The following is a 24,271-nucleotide window of genomic DNA, read 5'->3' as shown; positions in this document are numbered from 1 at the left end:
GCAAGGGTTATTGATTGCTTGTCCTTAATCCTCTCTCTCTCTCTCTCTCCCTCTTTCTGTCTCTCGTGCCTGACAGTCCTGAATGGATCTCCTGGCTTCATTAATCTGTGTGACGCTCTGAACGCCTGGCAGCTGGTGAGAGAACTGAAGCAGGCCCTGAGTCTCCCTGCAGCTGCCTCCTTCAAGCATGTCAGCCCTGCCGGTAAGGAGAGTCTAATGGCAGCACCAGGTGGGGGTGGGGGGCAACACATCACCCTGCACTGCCCCCCCCACAAAACCCACATGAAATCTCAACTCAACTGGCCCCGCCCTGTTGAATGCCGGTCCTACACGTGTCACTGACACAGGGACGGGAGGTGGAAAGGTGCCAAATCTTCCCTGGGGAAAGTGAGCATCTTAACTCTAGTGTTGTCAACCAGGAAATTCGGGGAGGAAGCAACGTGCTGAGCGTTGCAAATCTTCGAGTGCTGTTTTCTTGGCTAGCCTCAGACCCTAGCTTCAGAGGTTTGCACATTAATTGCCCATTGATGTGGCTGCTAAAAGCTTGGGCCTATAACTCTTGGCGTGGCCGAGATGATAATTGTTGATGTATTGTCATACAACCTCTCTGGCTTGGAGAAAGACGAGTTTAAACTGTTCCCTTGGTCTCCTTCGAAAATTCTTCATACTGGTTTTAAACATGACTAAACTGAGTGCGTGCAATTGTTGGCTGGGAATGTCTAATTTTTTACTTCTGTACGAATCAAATTTGGTTTGTGGTTGTTACGAAACTGAAATCTACGGATTAAATGCTGTAGCTCCTAGCCGTTTAAGCAGGGTTTAAACAATGCTTCCATTGAAAGTACGGCTTTATTTTTAAAAAAATGTTGAAACTGGATCTCCTAACTGAGTCAGGTAGTCCTTTTGGCTTAAGAGTGTATAAAACTAGCCAACTTAGCATGACTTACTGTAGAGCACTGGAATTGATGTGGGGTAAGGAAGGGAAAGGGGTGTTCTGTCACTTCTGCTTTTTTAAAAATTATATCAGCCTCAGAAATTGATTCACCCTTTGCCAAAAGACAAGAAGCCAGTTGTTTGGTGAGTATCTGGTAAATGATGAATGTTTATTCTATTTCTGTTGTTCAACATAGTATAGCAACTGGTGGCATGGTTACGAATTATATTTTGAAAATGAATAAATAGAAAATTTAATGAAGCAGTTTATTTGAACACTTTAAGAATGGCAGGACTGGTGATGTGTCATGGTTACAGCATATGGGAAGACCTGGATGCCATATTGATTCAGGAGAAAAGTAGCAAGTGTTTGAAGTTCAAACAGATTTGGCTTAGAGTGTGAGCTAGAAACTGAACATATAGATATTGCAATGCATTGGGGAGCGAGAACGGTCACCTTGGATCTTTGTACCAGAAAGCAGTTACACAAGGACGTGAGAACTAGGAGCAGGAGTAGGCCATTTGGCTCATGGTCCCTGCTCCACCATTCTGTAAGGTCATGGCCGATCTTTTTGCGCACTCAGCTCCACTTACTTACCCACCCGCTCACCATAACTCTTAATTCCTATATTGTTCAAAAATCTGTCTATCTTTGCCTTAAAAACATTCCATAACACCAGTTTATGGTCCAACGGGTTTATTTGGACATACTAGCTTTCGGAGCGCTGCCCTTTCATCAGGCAGCTAGTGGGGTAGGATCAGACACAGAATTTATAGCTAAAGATCTCCGTGTCATGCAACTGATATGATATGTTGAATAAACCTAGATTGCTGTTAAGTCTTTCATCTTTTAGAATGGATTGCAGGTTTTGGTTCATTAATATGTAAATCCCAGAACCACTTTCAACTCACATTCCTGAGATCACTTAAGACTTTATGAAAAGAGGTGACATATCAGTTCTGACAATGCATTAATGTGACTTAAAAGATGTTCTAGGATTTACATATCAGTGAATCTAAACCTGCAACCCATTCTAAAAGATGAAAGAATTAACAGCTGTCTAGGTTTGTTTACTACATTGCATCAGTTGTATGACCCTGTCATCTTTTACTACAAGTTCTGTGTCTTATGATCCTGCCCCACTAGTTACCTGATGAAGGGAGCAGCACTCTGAAAGCTAGTACTTCCAAATAAACCTGTTGGACTATAACCTGGTGTTGTGTGATTCTTAACTTTGTCCATCCCAGTCCAACATTAGAACGTCCTCATCTTAAAAACATGCAATGCTTCGCTGGGCAGGGAGTTCCACAGATTCACGACCATTAGGGTGAAGAAGTTCCTCCTCACCACAGTCCTAAATCTGTTCCCGGTTTGAGCTATAGGGAGAGGCTGAATAGGCTGGGGCTGTTTTCCCTGGAGTGTCGGGAGGCTGACCCTTATAGAGGTTCATAAAATCAAAAGGGGACATGGATAGGATTAACAGCCAGGGTCATTTCCCTAGGATAGGGGAGGCCAAATCTAGAGGGCATAGGTTTAAAGTGAGAGAGGGAAGATTTAAAAAGGGCGTGAGGGGCAATTTTTTTCATGTAAAGGGTGGTGCATAGATGGAACAGGCTGCCAGGGGAAATAATAGAAATGGGTATAATTACAACATTTAAAAGGCATCTGGATGGGTGTATGAATAGGAAGGGTTTACAGGTATATGGGCCAAGTGCTGGCAAATGGACCCAGATCTGTTTACAATACCTGGTCGGCATGGACAGGTTGGACCGAAGGGTCGGTTCCCATGCTGTAGAACTCTTGATTGTATGAACGCTGAGGAAATTTGACCGGGTGGATGTTTCCTTTTGTGGGAGAGTCGAGAACCCAGGGGCTTGGTGTTTAAAAATCGGGGATGATCCACTTATAAAGAGATGAGACTTATAGGTGAGATGAGACCCCAAAGTTATTTTATGCCCTCTCCATACCTATTACCAATCTGTTTAGTTGCTTGGAGACAGGTCACATGCGCAAGCAGGAAGCTCGAGAACTCTGGGACTGACTATGTTCCGTCAGGAGACAGTCCGGGACCTGGGTCTCTCTCACTCTGCACACCCAGCAAGTTACAAGTGAAAAATGTTTTGAGCTGGTGGAGTGAAGGAACTTAGAGTCATAGAGATGTACAGCACGGAAACAGACCCTTCGGTCCAACCCATCCATGCCGACCAGGTATCCCAACCCACTCTAGTCCCACCTGCCAGCATCGGGCCCATATCCCTCCAAAGCCTTCCTATTCATATACCCATCCAAACGCCTCTTAAATGTTGTAATTGTACCAGCCTCCACCACATCCTCTGGCAGCTCATTCCATACACGTACCACCCTCTGTATGAAAAAGCTGCCACTTCGGTCTCTTTTATATCTTTCCCCTCTCGCCCTAAACCTATGCCCTCTAGTTCTGGATTCCCCGACCTCAGGGAAAAGACTTTGTCTATTTATCCTATCCATGCCCCTCATGATTTTGTAAACCTCTATAAGGTCACCGCTCAGCCTCTGACGCTCCAGGGAAAACAGCCCCAGCCTGTTCAGCCTCTCCCTGTAGCTCAGATCCTCCAACCCTGGCAGCATCCTTGTAAATCTTTTCTGAACCATTTCAAGTTTCACAACATCTTTCTGATAGGGAGGAGACCAGAATTGCACGCAATATTCCAACAGTGGCCTAACTAATGTCCTGTACAGCCGCAACATGACCTCCCACCTCCTGTACTCAATACTCTGGCCAATAAAGGAAAGCACACCAAACACCTCCTTCACTATCCTATCTACCTGCGACTCCACTTTCAAGGAGCTATGAACCTGCACTCCAAGGTCTCTTTGTTCAGCAACACTCCTCTGGACCTTACCATTAAGTGTAGAAGTCCTGCTAAGATTTGCTTTTCCAAAATGCAGCTGGTACATCCACATTTGAATCAGAAAATTGTCTTGTATACACTTAAGAAATTCCTCTCCATCTAAACTTTTAACATTATGGCAGTCCCAGTCTATGTTTGGAAAGTTAAAATCCCCTACCATAACTACCCTATTATTCTTACAGATAGCTGAGATCTCCGTACAAGTTTGTTTCTCAATTTCCCTCTGACTATTGGGGGGTCTATAATACAATCGCAATAAGGTGATCATCCCTTTCTTATTTCTCAGTTCTACTCAAATAACTTCCCTGGATGTATTTCCGGGAATATCCTCCCTCAGTACAGCTGTAATGCTATCCCTTATCAAAAATGCCACTCCCCCTCCTCTCTTGCCTCCCTTTCTATCCTTCCTGTAGCATTTGTATCCTGGAACGTTAAGCTGCCAGTCCTGCCCATCCCTGAGCCATGTTTCCATAATTGCTATGATATCCCAGTCCCATGTTCCTAACCATGCCCTGAGTTCATCTGCCTTTCCTGTTAGGCCCCTTGCATTGAAATAAATGCAGTTTAATTTATTAGTCTTACCTTGTCCCTGCCTGCCTTGACTGTTTGACTCACTTCTGTTCTCAGCTGTACCCGTCTCAGATCGATCTCTTTCCTCACTATCTCCCTGGGTCTCACCCCCCCCACCTTAAATCCTCCCAAGCAGTTCTAGCAAATTTCCCTGCCAGTATATTAGTCCCCTTCCAATTTAGGTGCAATCCGTCCTTCTTGTACAGGTCACTTCTTACCCCAAAAGAGATTCCAACGATCCAAAAATGTGAATCCTTCTCCCATACACCAGCTCCTCAGCCATGCATTCATCTGCTCTATCCTCCTATTCCTGCCCTCACTAGCTCGTAGCACTGGGAGTAATCCAGATATTACTACCCTTGAGGACCTCCTTTTTAAATTTCTGCCTAACTCTCTATAGTCTCCCTTCAGAGTCTCAACCTTTTCCCTTCCAATGTCGTTGGTTCCAATGTGGACAATGACCTCCTGCTGGCCCCTCTCCCCCCGTGAGAACATTCTGCACCCTCTCTGAGACATCCTTGATCCTGGCACCAGAGAAACAACACACCATTCTGCTTTTTCTCTGCTGGCCACAGAAACGTCTGTCTGTACCTCTGACTACAGCATCATCACATCTTCCCTCCTAAGCTACAACGGGCTGTTACTCGGTTCACGTTCAATTGGGAAACCTGACAACGTGGTATTGAGAACAGAGCAAGAGAGCTGTTTGAATTAAAGAACATTGCCTGGCCTTCACAGACAGTCGAATGAAACATGGAGTCTCGGAAACAAAGATGGCAGACGCACACTGTCTCCTCCTTCCGGTTGTTTTTTTTTTGGTTTGAAAAGCGAGAGGCAGGTTTTGGAGGACAGTGTGCCAAATCCAAGTGTTGTGGATTCGTGTACCCTTTCTTGTAGTGAATTTACAATTATTGAGCCTTTCGATTTTAATTGAGCCTGCCTCAAGATTGTTGATTGTAATTTTGCTGTTTTACCTCCAGGTGCCGCTATTGGTGTGCCAATGACTGAGGAAGAAGCCAGAGTCTGTATGGTCCATGATAAATATGACACACTGACTCCACTGGCTACAGCTTATGCCAGAGCAAGAGGTTAGTACCAACATATCACCCCTGACCTCTGTGAGGCTTAAAGGGATTGGGAATGAGGAAAACCAGAGCGCAAGGCTTAAAATATTGGAAATGCAGAGCACCTGTAAAATACAGGAACTGGAGGCCATTCAACCCCAGGAAGCCCATCACATAGCTGATCTCGACATCAACTCTCATAAGTCAACTTTATTTATGTCCGGGAGGTGAACATTTATTACCCATCGAGAATGTGGTTGACTTTTTTTCCCCTGGAGCTGAGGGGTAACCTTACAGAGGTTTATAAAACCAGAAGGGGCATGGGTAGGGTGAATAGCCAAGATCTATTTATCCCCACAGTAGGGGAGCCCAAAACTAGTAGGGCATAAGTTGCGAGGGCAAGGATATAGAAGAGACCTGAGGGGTAACTTCTTCACGCAGAGGGTGGGGCGTGTATGGAATGAGGTGCCAGAGGAAATGGTAGAGTTAGGTACAGGTACAGCATTTGAAAGACATTTGGACATGTATGTGGATAGGATAGGTTTAGAGGGGTATGGGCCAAAGGCTGGCAATTAGGACTGGTTCAGTTCAGGACACCTGGTCAGCATGGACAGGTTGGGCCAAAGGGTCTGTTTCCGTGCTGTATGACTACAGTGAAATGCCTCTTTGAACTGCTTCAGTTCTTCTAGTGTAAATAAAAGAAAACTACCTGGCTGTTAGGAAGGAAGGAGTGTGCACATGGTGTGTTTTGGATTCCTTAATGGAACAAAGAAATCAACGTGATTTTTTTGTTTTTAATCTGATTTTTCACTGACCCCGCCCCCCCCCCCCCCCCCACCCAACACGACTGTGTTTGTGAGAGAGTGTTCCCTATCCCTTAGGTGAAACGCAGCTCCCTGACATGGTGATGTTGCTGCAGCTTTGCTGTTCTACCCTTTTTACTTCTGGCTGGTCTCAACACAGAAATCCAACCAAACCCCAGGAAATAAAAGCCCAGTCTACACAGCCTTTCCTGCCGATGAGAGTGGGGAAATGACGACTGAGGCGGGTAAAGACCTTGCTGCTGACTTTGCCCACCTCTTGTGCCGAGAGACAGTCGAAGCACGTGTTTGCCTCAGTTTCTCAGGCCGGTGTCGATTCCTCGGGGAACGGGTTGTTCAGGCTCCACGTCGAGCACGGCTTGAATGGGAGATTCTCCCCCATCCTTACCTCCTGGCGTGGGTGTGTCGGGACAATTTACAGATTGATACCAGGCTACGTCGCCAAAGCATCATCTACCAAAATCTGAGGTAGGCCTTGAACCAGCAGTTTCTAGCTGTGGACGCTACCCACTGTGCCTTCAGACCTCAGTGTTGAATTTCTTTACAAAACCAGATAAATCCTGCTCCTTTATATTCTGTTCCCCTGCGATTGACCTTGACATTATTTCGGCGCCTGTTCACTGACTTTGAGACCCACCTCAGGAGTGGTTTCTACTCCAAAAATGTTGACTTAATTAGTCGGCTGTTAAAAGTTGGGGACTATCAGGCCCAGGTCAACGAGTGTGCGTTCAATTTTTTTCCCCGCTTTGTCATTCATTCCCTGCTCCCCCTTGAGAATCTAGGCTGATCCAGTTGATTCCGGGAAAGGTGAGTGGGTTGGGTTGGCTCCTGATTCGAGATCCTGTGGTTTGGACCAGGTCGTCATGGAAACCTGTGCCCTTTTGCCCCGCAGGTGCTGACAGGATGTCCTCCTTTGGTGACTTCATCGCTCTGTCTGATGTTTGTGACGTCCCGACTGCCCAGATAATCTCCAGAGAGGCAAGTACAAAGAGGGTGGTCATTGGGTATCTGTGTGTATCAGCCTTGTTGGAAACTTCAGGAGCCATTTGGATTTTAAGCGAAGCAAGGCCTTATGCCCACAAACCCCCCCCCCGCCACCTTCTCTGCTGTAAGGAAAACAATCCCAGCCTGTGGGGTCTCTCTCTTCATAGCTCAATCTGCTGCACCCTCTCTAGCACAGTTGTCCTCTTCCTATAGTATGGCAACCAGAACTGCATGCACTTCTCCATCTGCAGCCTAAGTAATGTCACGTACAGCTCTGTCATAACCTCCCTACTCTTGGATTCAATTCCTTCACGAGTAAAAGGCTGATTTCCCTCTTGTCTTTTTAACTACCTATTCTGGTACTCTCAAGGGTCTGAGGACATGCACAGGTCCCTCTGATCCTCTGTACTTCCTGGAGTCTTGCTGTTCATCGGTGCTCCCTCTCAATGCTGAGTCTCTTAAAGCTCTTCCTCTTCGTCCCCCCCACTACCACCCTACCCCAACCCTATGCAGGCCAGGGTCTGGCTGCTCTCCCCGGACAAGTTGTCACTTTCATTAAGATGTTGTCACGAGGCTTCTCTCTAGTGGGTTTGGAATACTGTATGCCATCCATATTTATTAGAAGGAAATCCTTGCATTTATATAGGGCCTTTCACAGCCCTTGGCATGATCTGCAGCCTCTTAGGGTTAATGAGATATATCTGAGGTGTGGCCACTGTAGGAAAACACAGCAATGAGTTTATTTGGAGCAAACTCCTGATGCACACTGCAAGAAGAGAACTGGTTAGTAATCTATATTATGTGACAGTGGCTGAGGGATAAGTATTGGGGAGCTCGGAAGAGACACCCTGCACTTCTTAGAAATGCCATCAAAAGTCTTTTTGGGGAAAAAAACTGCCGATGTGGGCTCAGTTGAGCAGACGACTGACTGGACCTCTGACTGAGCCGCACTCCCTCAGCGCGGGCACCAGGAGTGGGGGCCTGGATTTTCAGCTCTGGTCTCCGAGGTGGGGAGTTCAGACTGCCGTGTTACCAGCTGAGCCAGGGCTGGCTCCATTTGGAATCCTTGAGCTGATTTTCTGTTTTAAAATCGCAGATCAAGACCGGACTGCGCCACTCCTGGGGAACTGGGTCCGCGGTTTCAAAATGGCTTACGGGGCTGAAAGAGGAATTTGGAGAGTACATGAAATAGTGTGGAAGGCTGGGTTGGGTGGGGTTTGTTTGGGAGGAGAGGCAGTTGTTGGGAAATGTGGAGAGGGTATTTTCTGTTTTCAGCAAATTTAAGCAAGTTACTGGAACCAAAAGACTCCATTTTGATGAAGCCTGAGTATGTAGGCCACGACGAGAGAGGCTGCCGCTAGTAAACTGGAAATGTCTAAATCGCAGGTGTCTGATGGAATTATCACCCCCGGTTACAAGCAAGAGGCGTTGGATATCCTGTCCAAAAAGAAAAATGGAAACTATTGCATCCTTCAGGTATGTGGTTTTACCTCCCCACTCTTCCCATTCTGGGTTGCATCTCTAGTTTACTAACCTTTCAGGCGTGAGCCGAGGTTTGTGTATCGTTCTGTTTGTCGTGATGGTATACTTGTTGCTTATCCCGATTTTTTTTTTTCTCTGCTCCGCCAGCCGCGGACTGGCACGGTTTCACCATGACATGATCGCCAAGGACCATTCCCCTCAATCCCACCTCAAGATTTAGCCCAGCCTCCCAGTGGAACTTCCAAAAAGACTTGCATTTTCCTTGTGCGACCTCTGAACTCCACAAAGAACGACGGACAGTTGGCGCACAGTTGAAGGTCGCGATCCCAGTAACGTGATGTCCAGTTTGCCTGTCTGAGGGACGTGAAGAGGGGAAACCTGACTCGGTCCCTTTTGATCCCTCACCTCCAGGCCTGAGTCAAGCAGACTCCTGCCTGAGGCCTAGATACATGGTCCCACATTCCTGGTGTATCCGAGGAGATGGTAGACTCTGCTGTCGATTTGGGCATTGCCAGCCTTTTTACACTTGTTTGGATTTGGCGGTTGTGAGCAGGGAATGTCTTTGGCTCCATGTTTTCAAATTGCCCCATTTTCTCTTCACCCACCACCACCACTCCCCCACCCACACCCCCCCCACACCCATCCCCTGCAGATGGACCTGGAGTACGAACCTGCCGAGGTTGAAACGCGGACTATTTTCGGATTGCATCTGTCCCAGAAGAGGAACAATGCGATTATTGATCGGTCGCTGTTCGAAAAGCAGATCACCTCATCCAAGGAGGTACGTCTCTCGACTGGATCCCCTTCAGTAATTGAATACAGCTTCCTAAGAGAAGAGACAGGGCTTTTTTAATTATTATTTTTTCACATTCCACTGGTAGGCTATCGCACAAAATACGGAGACGTGGAATTGAGGGTGATTTAACGATTTGGATCAGAAATTGGCAAGCTGAAAGAAAACAGAGGATGGTGGTTGATGGGAAATGTTTATCCTGGAGTTTGGTTACTAGTGGTGTACTGCAAGGATCTGTTTTACGACCAGTGCTGTTTGTCATTTTTATAAATGACCTGGATGAGGGTGTAGAAGGATGGATTAGTAAATTTGCTGATGACACTCCGGTTGGTGGAGTTGTGGATAGTGCCAAAGGATGTTGAATGTTACAGAGGGATATAGATAAGCTGCAGAGCTGGGCTGAGAGGTGGCAAATGGAGTTTAATGCGGAAAAGTGTGAGGTGATTCACTTTGGAAGGAATAAAGAGTACTGGGCTAATGGTGAGATTCTTGACAGTGTAGATGAGCAGAGAGATCTCGGTGTCCATGTGCATAGATCCCTGAAAGTTGCCACCCAACTTAATAGGGTTGTTAAGAAGGCATAACGGTGTGTTAGCTTTGGTTGGTAAAGGGATTAATTTTCAGAGCCGTGAGGTCATGTTGCAGCTGTACATAACTTTGGTACACCTGCACTTGGAGCATTGTGTACAGTCCTGGTCACTGCATTATAGGAAGGATGTGGAAACGTTAGAGAGGTTTCAGAGGAGATTTACTGGGATGTTGCCTGATATGGAGGGAAGGTCTTATGAGGAAAGGCTGAGGGACTTGAGGCTGTTTTTGTACGACAAAAGAAGGTTGAGAGGTGACTTAATTGAGACATACAAAATAACCGGGATTAAATAGGATGGATAGTGAGAGCCTTTTCCCTCAGATATTGTTGGCTAGCATAAGGGGACATAGCTTTAAATTGAGGGGTGATAGATGTCAGAGATAGTTTCTTTACTCAGAGAGTAATAGGGGTGTGGAATGCACTGCCTGCAACAGTAGTAAACTGGCCAACTTTCAGGGCACTTAAATGGTCATTGGATAGGCATGTGGGTGAGAATGAAATAGTGTAGATTAGATGGGCTTCAGATTGGTTTCACAGGTTGGCACAACATCGAGGGCCGAAGGGCCTGTACTGCACTGTAATGTTCTGTGTTCTATGTTCTAGTGCAACACTCACTCAGCACTCTGCTGTAATCTTCCACTCAGTGAAGGCTGCTTTGTCTGTTTGGTCAGGATGTGCACATGTCCTGTGAGCATTAAGTGCTAGAACTGAGGTAGACACCATACTTCTTCCTCCTCAGCAGAACTGGTCAGAAAGTGCAGGGTTTCGCCAGGTGTCTGAAAGCTGGAATCTTTTTTTTTAAGTTTTGGAGCTCACTTGTATGGTCACACAGTCCTGCGTTTTAATCTCCCTGGCCCTCAGTGGGAAAGGTGTGAACGAGGGTTTAGAATTCGCCCTGGTCCACCACTTAGCCTGAGGTCCCTCTCCACGCTGCTTCCTGTTTTGACCTTTCACTGAGTTCAGGCTCCGGTTACAAGTTCAGAATTGGTATCCTTGTTTTCCGAGGTCCACTGTGACATTCCCTGATGCCCACACACTCCTCCAGCCAGGGGCCCTAACCAACTTGGAAGACCAGGCCCTCTTGCTCTCCCTAGACCTCTCTGTAAGCAGATAGGCCTCCCCTTCTGCTCTTGCTGTCAGCACTGACATCAGCCACCAAAGCCCTTGCTCGTGGCCTTGTGAGGAGGACTGTCTCCATGCCGACCTCTGCCCCCCTCCCCTTCGATTTCTTACTTTGCAACACCCCACCCCACCCCAGTCCAGCCATCACTGCTGCCCAGAGTGGGGAGCTGAATGGTTTCCCTTTGTTCTTCCATGCAATAGGAGTGTCGCTAGTAAGACCAGCCTTTGTTACCCATCCCTAACTGTCCTTGAACTGAATGACTTGCTTGGCCATTTGATCTTAAAGAGTTCAGCCCCACTGCTGCAAGCCTGGAGTCACATGTAGGCCAGACCAGGTAGTAATAGTGAATTATTTTCCCTAAAGGACATTAGTGAACCAGATGTGTTTTGAATGACAATCGATTATAGTTTTGTGGCAAAATTACTTACATGAGCTTTGTGTTCAGCTTATTGATTTAAATTCCTAAGACCAGTTTCGCTATTGGCATAGCATGGCTGCTGGTGGTATTTGAGGCTTGTCCCAAGCCTCTGCAATTCTGACCCAGTAACATTCCCACAATGCCTTTCAGTCACTGTTCTCAGCCTATTACAGTAACTGCCTTCTCTCTTCATCTCTATTGGTCCTTTGCTGTCTTTTTTCTCTCTCACCGTACTTCTATCTGTCTGTCTTTCTCTTTCTATCGATATCCATCTCTGTATCTCTCTCTACTTGTCTTGCTCACTCTCTGTCTGTCTCTTTCCCTCTCCCTCTCTCTGTCTGTCTCCCTCTCTCTGTCTTTCCCCCCTTGCTCTATCTTTCTCTATCACTCACTCTACCTGAGTATCTCTCTATCTCTGTTTTTCACTCTCTTTCTCTCTCCCTCTCTTTCTCTGTCTACATTTCTCTCTTCATCTGTATCCCTCTAGTTTTTTTCTCTCTCTGTATCTCTCTTTCTCTGTCTCATATACACCTTCTTTCTGTCTCTCCCTCTGCAGCTGCCAGATTCTGCGATTCGGGACCTGATAGTAGCCAGTATTGCTGTGAAGTATACCCAGTCTAACTCGGTGTGCTACGCAAAGGATGGCCAGGTAGGTTTCAGGCTGGGGGAAGCAGGACTTCCTCTCTGTTATTGAACATGAATTTGTGTGTGTATATCAACCCCAAGGCTGTCACTGCAATAACCTGTCACAACGCCCCAACTCCCTCCCCTCCCAATGCCCTGCCCCCCATAATCAATACTCCTCCCCTCCCAATGCTCCTCCCCCATAATCAATACTCCCCCCTCCCAATGCCCCTCCCCCATAATCAATACTCCTCCCCTCCTAATGTCCCTGTCCTCCTAATGCCCCTCCCATAATCAATACTCCTCCCCTAATGTCCTGCCCCTCCCCCATAATCAATACTCCTCCCCTCCTAATGTCCCTCCCCTCCCAATGACCCTCTCCATAATCAATACTCCTCCCCTCCAAATGTCCCGCCCCTCCCAATGCCCCACCCCCATAATCAATACTCCTCCCCTCCTAATGTCACTGCCCTCCCAATGCCCCAACTCCCTGCCCTCCCAATGCCCCTCCCCATAATCAATACTCCTCCCCCCAATGCCCCTCCCTTCCCCATGCCCTGCCCCATAATCAATACTCCTCCCCTCCTAATGTCCCTCCCCTCCCAATGCCCTGCCCCCATAATCAATACTCCTCCCTTCTAATGTCCTTCCCCTCCCAATGCCCCAACTCCCTCCCCTCCCAATGCCCCCTACTCCCTCCCCTCCCAATGCCCCAGTTCCCTCAGTCTGTCTCCCAATGCTCTCAGACCCCCATAATCCTGCCATGTCTCTGCTGCTTCCCTTGCTCTCTCCAGTGGTTACAGGGTCAGAATTGGCATCCTTGTTTTCCCGGCTGTGCTGTGAAAACTCTTCCTGCCCCCTGGGTAGTCACAGATCTGCTCTCCAGCCCCCCAAGAGTTCCTGCCTCAGATCCTCTCACCTACCTGCATTCCCCCCCCCCCCCCGCCACCTTGCTGATCCCTATATGCCCCTCGCCCATTACCCTCCCTCCCTCTCACACCAATCTCCACCACATTGAGGAAGACCCAACCCCAGTCCCTGCTCTTAGTGGCAGGGTCAAAGGTCACTGCTGTACTTTAGCCCTGGCGTTTTGTGGAGCGGGGGAGGTGGGGGGGGTGGACCTTGTTTGGATTTTGGGAGGAGTGGGGGGCTGGGAGGTAGGCAGACCTGCAATGAGCTGGGCAAACGTCTGATACATCCTGGGGCTTGGAATTTGGACCCAGCAGTTTCCTGACTCTTGAGCAGGTTGTACAGTCACTGGACCCTGAGGCACAATTTAAACAAAGCACAGAGATTGAAATGGCTTCAGGGACCTAAGATCCCTGTGGTATCATTTTCTTTAAACGCAGAGGGTAGGTGGGTGTCTGAAATTCACTGCCTGATTGGATGGTGGAGGGAAAGGCCCTCAATTCTTTTCTTTTAGAAACAGTCTAAAAGCTGGGAGCTACAGGGCTGTGGGCCATGTGTGGGATGATGGGATTGGAAAGGGCGCCTCTGGGTCGGCATGGACAAGATGAGCAGAACAACCTCTTCCACCCACAACCACGCTTCTGTGGTGTCTTGTTCCACTGGTTTCCAAGCTGCCCTTGCCCCGTTCCAGCCTGTTCCATTCTAAAAACACCATACTGGGAGATTGTAGAATCCCCACAGTGTGGAAACAGGCCCTTCGGCCCAACATCTCCACACGTACCCAACGAAGAGTAACCCACCCAGACCCCCCTCCCCATTCCACTATCCTATTACCTGACATTTACCTCTGATTAATGCATCTAACCTACACATCCCTGAACCCTATGGCCAATTTAGCATGCCCAACCCATCTGACCTGCACATCTGTGGACTGAGGGAGGAAACCCACGCAGACACGAGGAGAATGTACAAACTCCACACAGTCAATCATCCAAGGCCCAACATCTCACCAGACTGGTCCCTCTTCACTCCCTGGGCGGCACGGTGGCTCAGTGGTTAGCACAGCTGCCTCACAGCGTCAGGAATCAAGGTTCGATTCCAGCCTCGGGCGACTGTGTGGAGTTTGCACATTCTCCCCAAATCTGCGTGGGTTTCCTCTGGGCGTTCTGGTTTCCTCTCATAGTCCAAAGATGTGCAGTTTACACGGGCTGGCCATGGTGACTTTCCCCATAGCATCCAGGGATGTAGCAGGGTTACAGGGATAGGGTAAGGGGGGGGTGTCTGGGTGAGATGTTTTTGAGGGGTTGGTGTGGACTCAATGGGCCGAGTGACCTGCTTCCACTCTGTAGCGTTTCTGTAACTGTTGATGTTAGTGTGTCGGATTGGGTCACTACGGGCCTAGTTGGGCCCAGCTGCTGACTATTTGACTGTCAATCTCAGGTGGTTGGCATTGGAGCAGGGCAGCAGTCCCGCATTCACTGCACCAGACTGGCGGGGGACAAGACTGACCACTGGTGGCTCCGACACCACCCCAAGGTGCTGGCCATGAAGTTCAAAGCGGGCACCAAGCGGGCCGAGATCGCTAACGCCATTGACCAGTACGTCGGGGGCACAATGGAGGTAAGCTGGTGGTGTGCCTTTCTGTGGGGGCGTGCGGTGTCTGGTTTGTGCTTTCGGAGAGCCGTCTGCGTAGATGGGAGCTGCCCCCCCACCACCCCCACCCATACACTCACCAGTCGCTACCTTAAGTTGACTAATGTGGCAGAGAGGTCAAAGGTCAACCTGCCCACGGTCGGGGTCTGAAATCAAATGCTTATCGTGGCGTGTGAAAGTGCAGCTTCCTCCTCATCCCCGTCTGGCCTCTCAATAGTGCATGAAGTAAATCCTTCAGGGAATTGGACTGCACCTTTTCACATCCCGTGCAAAAGGTCTGACCTGCATTTGTCTAAGACCTGTTGCACCTTGCAGGCTTTACGGTCTTGGCGCTACACCGAAGTGTTAGCCCAGATTTCAGTGCCCAAATCTCTAGAGTGTGACTTGAACTTGCGACCTTTGTACTCTAAGAGATGGTAGGGATGTGGGGGCAAGGGGTGGGGGGGGGAGGGGGCGCGGGAGCGGGAGCATGTGTGTTAATGCCTAGGCTGAAACTTGGGCCTGTTGCCTGCGCGGTTGCTTTATTGACTAACTCCACCACTGTGTATCTAGGGGGCAGTATTGACCATCTTTCCTTGTGTCCGTTGCTTTGTTTCTCTCGTGGGCCGGTCAGGCGGAGGATCTGCCTGCGTGGCAGGCCATGTTCGAGGAGCCCCCTGAGTCACTCTCAGACACTGAGCGGAAGAACTGGATCTCCCGCCTGAGCGGCGTCGCTCTGAGCTCGGATGCTTTCTTCCCGTTCCGTGACAATGTCGAGCGTGCCAAGAAGGTGAGTGGCTGGCACCCCCTGTCAACAGCTGTGCCCACTGTGGAGGTTGGGGGAGGGGAAGTCATATCCTCCATACCCAACGCACAAAGCTTTCAAATGCATCATTGACCCATGCACCAAATCAATATGGCCACTGTTTTGTGTAGGGGATTGTGGGAGTGGAGGATGTTAGGTACATTGGAGGCACCAGGTCTCGGGTCTGGGCTTAGGTGGGTGAGCTGTCTGACTCACATCCTCAAGTGTCTCAGGAAAGAGTGTTACCCATTTGGGTCAACCTGGAAGCTTGGAATACGCTTGGGTCTCCATGGAAACAACATTGTCAGGCATTTGACGGAGTCCCAATTTGGCGGGGAGTTGGGGAGCACTCCAATTGAGTTAGGTGCAAATGTTTGTTCACAGACTCCAGGATTGGATCCGGCCCCCAAGAGCCGCTAACATTGACTCACCAGTTTGAAGGGTGAGCAGTGTCCATGGAGAGACTAAACCTTGGGGAGTGGGGACTGGGTTTCTGGTTACACCGGTCACACAGGAGCTAGTACACAGGCTGCCAATCTGAAACATGTCCTTGTTCAACATCCTGCTTCTTTAACCATGGGGTGCTAAACTGTATCTGTGAAAAAAAAATCTGTGTCTGGTTATTGCGTCGGTTGTTGGTCATCAGAGACAACTGTTGGTCTTTCTCACCTTGTCTCTCCTCTCTCCTGGACTGAAGTGCAGGCCTGATATTGATCAGGTTCCAATCCCTAGACTATGAGGCTTTGCTTCATGACTAGGCTTGAGGTAATGGGCGATGTCAAAAGAAGGCACTGGTCAATCAACCCACTATTGGGAGTGGCACGCAGTTTTGGCTCACAGAGAAAATTCCAGGATCCCAGAATTTAAACTCCGGTGAAAGCCAGCAGAAAGGCTTTTGCAGAGCGAGTGTTGCAGTAACGGTGCCAAACAACCTTGTGGGGGCTTCAAAGGAGCCATGTTGTTGTACTGTGGTAATTGATAATGGAAGGCCATTGAATCTAAAATGGGGCAAACTTGGTTCTGGAGGCATGAAGGGTGTGGAAGTGTTTTCAGCTGTTGGGTTTTGAGGTGCACTATCGTAAGTAGCTGCAGAATCTGTGGAAGTTGGCCCATGTGCAGTGGCACTGAGCAGAGAAAATTGCATTCGAACAGGCCGCGTCGATGTCAATCAAAGACGGTTAGGGTGTCTGCAATCTCTTTGTTGTGTCTTACAATTATCTTCATTCAACATGCTTGCAAAGACTTCCACTATTCCAGAAATAACAAGGATTGCTGTGGCTCGGATTTCAAGGACCAGGTTGGATTTAATTAATAAAAATCACGTTAGCATGTGTCTACTGTTCGTAGTGTGGACAAAGTTAAAAATCACACAGCACCAGGTTATAGTCCAGCAGGTTTACCTGGAAGCACCAGCTTTCGGAGCGACGCTCCAGCTCCTCCATATCATGGGTTCATAGTGTGATACAGCTGACCTAAAATGGTGGCATCAACCTTACCATCCATTGTTAAGCTTAAAAACTATTGGATAGGCCTGTGACGATCATGACAATCAAACCACCAAAAGGGGTAACTCACAAAGGAATGTATTACTCTCAATTTTTAGGATTACTTCTTTGAGATGGCCTGCACCGATGTAGCCGCTAGTCTCTCAAAGTCGTTGCAGTTGAAAAGAATTAAATGTGGTTGTTTTCAGTGTAAACAAAGCAGCCATTTTGTCAGCCCCCATCCTCACTGGATATGGGATGCATTGGGTATCAGTAAGGACCAAATTCGGCTTTTTGTGACTCAGTTAAGATCACACCTCATGAATACTTTAACCCCGTTGACTCGAGTATGTTCACTTTAATTTTAGCTCTTTGGGATTGTTTCTCTGTCCTATCAAGCTTGGTTAGAGCCAAAGAAACTGCAGGTGCTGGAATCCAAAGTAGACAGGCAGGAGGCTGGAAGAACACAGCAAGGCAGGCAGCATCAGGAGGTGGTGAGGGCCACGTTTCAGGTGTAATCCTTCTCCAGGACTGAGGTTCAGAATGGGGGGAGCTGCAGCTAAATGGGGTGGCTGGGCCAGGGGGGTGAAGTGGGGATAGGTGCAGACACGCAGAGGGTACAGCCTAGTTGGTGAAAGGGAGGAATGAATCCAGTTGGTGACAGGGTCCAGTGGAAGAGAGGGGGGAGGGGCTAGGAAGGGAGTCCTGTTAAGTTTGTAATTTAACCTTCTCCATGCAAGGGTAACATTCAGTCCAGGGCAATGGTATCTTGCTGAGGTGTGAACCTTGCAGGATCTCTGCTGCCTCAGGTGGGGCTTTGTGAGGAGTGACAATTATAGACTGCTTCCTATTAAATATTGTTTCTCCCCTCCCCCCCCAACCCCACACAGAGCGGAGTTGATTTCATCGCCGCCCCGTCTGGATCGGCAGCTGACCGGGTGGTGGTCGATGCGTGTGAGCAGCTGGGTATAACACTGTTCCACACCAACCTGCGACTCTTCCACCACTAGAGGCTTCACGTCCCCTGTTCTCAGCAAGCTCCTGGGGCATCAGTGCGACCCATCACTAGCCGTAACTACGAAGAAAAATGTTTTTTTTGTACCACAGCCCAGATCCGATTCTACAGAGCACGCCCTTCCTCCCGAAGATTAGCAACTGTCATTTTATGTATGAATGAAAATGTTTGGGCTCATGCCCACTGCTGTAGTGAGTTGTCTCCATTTAGTTTTCCAAATAAACGCCGTGGTTTGGAAGTTGAAATGTGTGTGACTGTGGGTGTAGTGTGGGGAAAACTCCCAACACCTTGTGATTTGTAGTCATACAACACAGAAACAGGCCTTTAGGCCCAACTAATCTCAGCTGACCATAATCCCAAACTAGTCCCACGTGCCTGTTTGAACAACATTCCTTCAACCGTCCATTTATTTATCAAAATGTTTCTTAAACATTGTAACTATACCTACATCCAACAATTTCTCCACAGTTCGTTCCATACTTAAACCGCTAGAGTTTAAAACAAACCCTCATTTCTTTCAATCTTCCTCTACTCACCTTAATACTATGTCCGTAGTCTTGAAATCTCTCACCTTAGGGAAAAGACATTTAGCCTATCTATTCCCCTCATTATTTTATGTATCTTTGTAAGGTTACCGTGCCTCAACCTCCTACGCTCGAGTGAAAAATGTCCCAGCCTATCTTTATAACTCAAGCCCCCATTCCCAGCAGCATCCTGGTAAATCCCTCCTGAGTCCTCTCCAGCTCAATAATATCCTTCCTGTAACAGGGAGAACAGAATGGGACACGGTACTCCAGAAGAGTTAAATCTCTCCAGCTGGGGTAAGGGGTGGGCTCCAATGGAGGGAAGGGAGAACTAACTGGAACCTCTCCGGTCTGATCTTGGGAGCTGTCGTCTCCAATGCTTCCAGTTTTCCTGAGACGAGCAACTCAAAGTCAGTCAAGGAGTGAGCCAGTGCAGACAGAGGGTCGTTTGAGCTTTAAAGGTCTAGGTTTGCTTTTAAAGGGCTGTAAGGATTACAGATACCACCACAGATCAGATGCTCAAATGTCGCAGTCTTGGCGCTACTACAGTCCCTTGCTGAGAACACAGTGAATAGGGGGACTGTGTAACCCCCCCCTCACAGTCCACTCCTGACCCTGAAACAGTGTGAAGAAAGCACCAGCATGTTCTTTTTTTCGTAAAGTTTTATTGAAACGAGGATTTTCTGTCCGTAGGTTAGAAAAAGCACTGGCATCTATAAACACTGATCACGGCAAATACACCGTTAAACATCGAGCAACACAAGTGTCGCAGCAGTGCCAAACTTCATTTATGTTAACAGTATAAAAGGTTTACAATAGAATAAACACTGCATGGGGAGGGGGGAGGAAGGTTTTGATAAATAACAGCTCATTACAGTTAAGACAATTACAACAGTGTGTGATCATTAAGACACTTGGGGAGAGAGTCCTGCAGCATTTGTGGAATAGAAGGACGTGCTTGTTTTTGTTAATTGAGTAGCGGTGTCATTCATTTCATCCTTTCATGGTGTAGATTAGGGTCGAGTGGTGGGGAGGAAGGTGGGACTTGGTGCTTATGCTATAGGGTCTGGTGGTGTTAATGGGCTGGACTCAATGGTGATAAGCACCGAAGCCCACCCAGGTGGATTCTCTCCACTTCCTTTTCTTTCAAACAAAAATGGAAAATGTCTTTCACTTGGCCTTCGACTTTTTCCATGGCAGACACTCCCTTGGCAGGTGAGGCTGTGATAGGAGCTGGAGGAGAGGGAGGCAGGGGTCAGTGTGTGTGTGTGAGAAAGACAGAGAGAGGAGAGAGAGAGAGAAAAGAGACAGTGGTGCTGAAGCTGGAAGAATTATTCGGACGTGCTAAGCACGCACTATCCCGGAAGCTCCCGTCGCTATTCCAAGCAGCCGTTGCCTGCAGCTCTGCTCTCGCTGTCTCTCGCCTTACTCCAACTGCTCAGAGTCAGCCAGCAAACTTCCCTGGCTCCTGCATTCCACCGGGCAGTGTATGTACTGTGTGTGGGGTGGGGAAGTGGGGGGGGGCAGGGAAAGAGGGGAGAGAATGCACATGGTTAGAAAACCTGCCATTGCAACTCGGAAAGTGACACCATCAGAACAGCCTCGGTCTTGTTTTAAGATTCATACAGCACAGAAACAGTTTTACCAAAATGCAACACTTTGCATTTATCAAAATTAAACTCCATCTGCCACTCCTCAGCCCATTGACCCAACTCACTCTTTGTAATCTTAACGATGATTTTTTTTCTTCACTGCCCACTATTCCACCAATATGGTGTCATCCGGAAACTTACTCACCACGCTTTGTGTATTTTCACACTGAAATCATTTATACAAACAAAGGACCCAGCACCGATTCCTGCGGAACACCGCTGGTATCAGGTCTCCAATCTAAAAACTAACCCTCCACCACCATCGTCTCTCTCCTACCGTTAAGCCAATTTTGTATCCAAAGTCGTCATAATCTTATCTCTCACTCGAGGTAGTTCAGCTGGAGGGTCACCACACATTCAAGAAGGGAAGTCTTCCAACTGCTGTTGTAGGGAACTGAATCTATGCCGTTGGTGTTACTCTATGAGAAACCAGTCATCCAACCAACTGAGCTAACCAATCCCAATTTTGTATCCAATTGGTAAGTGCACCCTGAATCCCATGTGATAAGGGATGGCATGGTGGCTCAGTGGTTAGCACTGCTGCCTCACAGCACCGGGGTCCCTGGTTCAGTTCTAGCCCAGGGTGACAGTCTGTGTGGAGTTTGCACATTCTTCTTGTGTCTTGTGTGGGCTTCCTCCCACAATCCAAAGTGTGCAGTTTAGGTGAATTGGCTGTGCTAAATTACCCATAGTGCCAGGTACATTAGCCAGAGGGAAAAGGGTCTGGGTGGGTTACTCCTGGGAGGGTCGGTTTGGGAATCTAATCTAACTTTACTAATTAGTCGGTCACGTGGAACCTTGTCAAAAGCTTTACTGAAGTCGAACAATATCTACAGCTCTGCCTTCGATCTTTTTGGTAACTTCCTCAAAAAGCTTACAGACAGCACCTCAAGCTTTGACATGAAGTCAGACAGACTGCCCCTACCTCTGTCAGCTCACGTTCCCCTTAGCTTGAGTCCCTCAGCTGGGCCCCTTCAGACGTAACTGGCACCAAAGGCTATGGAACAGCTGCAGCTATAAGAGTTTAGACAGGGGGGGGGGGGGGGGGGGGGGGCAAGGCTACAATAACACAATGCATCCCAAAACTTTGCCCCGCTGTAACGCCAGTTTTGAGGTTGATGTCACTGACCCCCGCCCCCCACATTGAGTGTCTGTGGGCCTACTCATCACGGAAGGCAAGAAGCTGGTCTGAGCGACATGGGTGACCACCTCAGCTCCCCTCCGCAACAACTTTGCCGACACATTCCCTCTGGTGCTGCTTCCGCGTGGGATCAGAGCGGACAGTGGATTGTGTAGAGAAACGACATTGTGTAACTCAAGGGTTTGGGGCGTGGAAACTTCTCTGCTGTGTTAGGATTTGTAGTTGCTTTCACTGCTGTCAGACTGACTGTGTGCAGCACGTCAGATCGTGTTTATTCAACCTGTTTGTAATGCAGCTGTTGCCAGTGCAACATCACTGTTTGCCTGAGTCCATTCACTCCTCCCTCCCTCCCTACCTAATGTTTCCAGCCCACGCAGTAGAGTTGCTATTCCAAGTCATTACTGTTGATAATCGGGTGACCAAGACTGGGCCCACTCTTTGTAATATTTCTGAAGAAAGCACAAGTCAAATTAGCCTAGAAACGTACATCCCCAGCCCCCGCACATCAGAGAGCCGAAGCACTCCAGGGTATGAGTGTAACTACAGAGCAAAGCAATTCTCCTGCCGAAATGTCGATTTTCCTGCTCCTCGGATGCTGCCAGGCCTGCTGTGTTTTTCCAGCACCACTCTACTCTTGACTCTAAATCTCCAGCATCTGCAGTACTCACTTTCACCTACAGAGCAGAGGCAGCCCACTGTCTCACTGTATTTTTGAACAACTCGGTAACGAAAATCAAATCCGAAATCCGTCAAAATGAAAAACCCCGGGAACTGTGGGTGCTGGAAGTCAGAAATTGCTGGAGAGACTCAGCCGGTCTGTGCAGAGAAAGCAAGGAGTTAACGTCTCAGGTCTGGTGACCCTGCTTCCGAACTCAGCTCCCTCTCCACAAGACGCGGCCACACCCACGGAATGTCTCCAGCGGTTTCCCATTCTGTTCCCGTGCAAATGAATCACGCTGTGCATCAGGAGTGATCAAACAGCCCAGCCCCTGCGGCGCCCACTGATCTCGAGGGGCCTGTATCCACACTGCCCGGGCACCGTGTCGAAGTGGAAGACAGGCACAGACCACCACCTCTTTGTTTTTCTGAACAAAATTCCTCACGACATTGGCATTGGTGGCACAAGGCAGCAGCTGTAGTGAGCAATATTCCCTCCTAAGCTCAGGCCACATGGCATGCCGATGCAGAGCTTCCACTTCTGGAACCCGCTGCCACGTGTGGGCCTTGACACACCAGCAATACCCATTACAGGCAGAGCCGGTGGGGAGTCGGTTTCTCAAACCCCTGCAAGTGCCCTGAAAACTGCCCTCCCTGTTGGCACAGCCAGTAGGACTGAAGTCACGCCCTAGTCCATTAACTGGGAAGAGGGCCAAGTGCCCCCCCAAGGTCTGTAGTGAATCAGTGGGATCTTTTATCAACAATTCCCACATGTTCGATGCCAATTTTGTTTTTCTCTTAGTGCAAGTGTTTTCGCTTTATGTTTCCAACTGTGACCATTGATATTAGGTTTCTACTCACTCTTGATCCATATCTCGTCAGCGTGTGTTGAGACAATGATGACTCAGACGAATGGGAGCTGGTTCCCTCTATCAGCGGGTCGAAACCGGGCCTGTGGCAGTTGCTGCAACGCCAACCCTGTAACCAGAACAGTCAACCCCACTGATGAAGCGTTTATATAGCACCTTTCACGGAGCCAACATTTCACAGGAGCATTGGCAGCTGGCATTTAAATGGCACACAAAGAGGCGGTGCGGTGGCAAGGCCAATGTCTTGGTCCTGAGGTGAGGGAGGGTGCCAGAGCTGAAGGACTGGGCACCACCGGTTCAGCCGTAGCTCGTGTAAATGGCCAGCATTCGGTCAGGCACAGCGTTGGAAGGGCTGGAGGAATCGAGAGAGAGAGAGAGAGAAAAGCCGGGCAAGAGGCAAGGCCTTGGATGGATTTGAACCCCAAGTGAAGGCTTTTAAAATGAAGATGTTGTCATGGTGGGAGAGTATCAGTGGTTCCAGGCCATGACCCACCTTTTACAACCACACCATGTCTTGAAGCACCTTCCAACCAGTGCCATCACTGCTGTAACACAGGATTCTGGGTAGGCCATGGCCTAGTGGTCTCATAGCTAGACTGTTAATCCTGAGACCCGGGTAATATTCTGGGGACCCAGGTCCGGCCACGGTAGAATTTGAATTTGAATAAAAGATCTGGGATTAAGAATCTAACCATGACCATGAGTTGATTGTTGGGGGATAAAAAAAAAACCCATCTAACGTCCTTCAAGGAAGGAAACCACCATCCTTACCTGCTCTGGCCTACATGCGACTCCAGACCTGAAGCCATGTGACTGACTCATAATTCCCTCTGGGATGGGCAATAAATGCTGGCCTAGCCAGTGATGCCCTCATCCCATAAAACCAAACAAAAAACACAAAATGGCAGCCAATTTGTCTCATGTCATCCAGATTATTTTAATTTTGAGGGGGTTAGCCAGTGGATAGAAACCAGCTCTCCTTCCTGCAATCAAAAGCCTAACTCAGGAGCCAGATGCCTCATCCAATGCTCTTAATCCAAGCTCTACAGGAAACAAAATAAACGCCCTGCAACTGTTACCTGTTGTTCGCCCTAGTCATTCATACAGCCTCTCCATAGGAGCACACTCCCTCAGTACTTTCCTGGGAGCAACAGCCAGATTATAAATCCAAGATTCTGGAATGGGGTTTGAACACTCAAACTCAAGAGGTGCTACCAACGGTGTTAAGAGTTGACACACCATGGAAGAGGGTAACCTCTCTGCCAGTCTTGCCACCCACTGCCATTAACA

General features: G+C 48.4%; 2 protein-coding genes across 6 annotated transcripts in view; one reads left to right on the top strand and one right to left on the bottom strand.

Moving 5' to 3' along the window:
- Window positions 1-18,383, top strand: part of atic (5-aminoimidazole-4-carboxamide ribonucleotide formyltransferase/IMP cyclohydrolase) — a 35,606-nt gene extending 17,223 nt beyond the window's left edge. The window contains exons 8-16 of the mRNA XM_072578613.1: window positions 77-202; window positions 5,376-5,483; window positions 7,173-7,258; window positions 8,651-8,740; window positions 9,399-9,527; window positions 12,226-12,318; window positions 14,643-14,822; window positions 15,469-15,624; window positions 18,014-18,383. Coding sequence (XP_072434714.1) covers window positions 77-202; window positions 5,376-5,483; window positions 7,173-7,258; window positions 8,651-8,740; window positions 9,399-9,527; window positions 12,226-12,318; window positions 14,643-14,822; window positions 15,469-15,624; window positions 18,014-18,133 — 1,088 coding nt within the window. The 3' untranslated portion in view covers window positions 18,134-18,383. The remainder of the gene's footprint in view (window positions 1-76; window positions 203-5,375; window positions 5,484-7,172; window positions 7,259-8,650; window positions 8,741-9,398; window positions 9,528-12,225; window positions 12,319-14,642; window positions 14,823-15,468; window positions 15,625-18,013) is intronic.
- A 924-nt stretch (window positions 18,384-19,307) lies between these two features.
- LOC140481925 (fibronectin-like) overlaps window positions 19,308-24,271 on the bottom strand; it is a 96,769-nt gene continuing 91,805 nt past the window's right edge. For all 5 annotated transcript variants that reach the window (XM_072578608.1, XM_072578609.1, XM_072578610.1 and 2 more), the window contains 2 exons: window positions 22,974-23,090; window positions 19,308-20,156 (listed from right to left, as the gene is read on the bottom strand). In XM_072578608.1, the coding sequence (XP_072434709.1) occupies window positions 20,088-20,156; window positions 22,974-23,090 (186 nt within the window). In that variant the 3' untranslated portion in view covers window positions 19,308-20,087. The remainder of the gene's footprint in view (window positions 20,157-22,973; window positions 23,091-24,271) is intronic.

Source organism: Chiloscyllium punctatum, chromosome 10, assembly GCF_047496795.1.
Source record: "Chiloscyllium punctatum isolate Juve2018m chromosome 10, sChiPun1.3, whole genome shotgun sequence".
In the NCBI taxonomy this organism is placed as follows: domain Eukaryota; kingdom Metazoa; phylum Chordata; class Chondrichthyes; order Orectolobiformes; family Hemiscylliidae; genus Chiloscyllium; species Chiloscyllium punctatum.
Note: the sequence above shows the minus strand (reverse complement) of the source record. Positions and strands in the feature narration are given on the sequence as shown.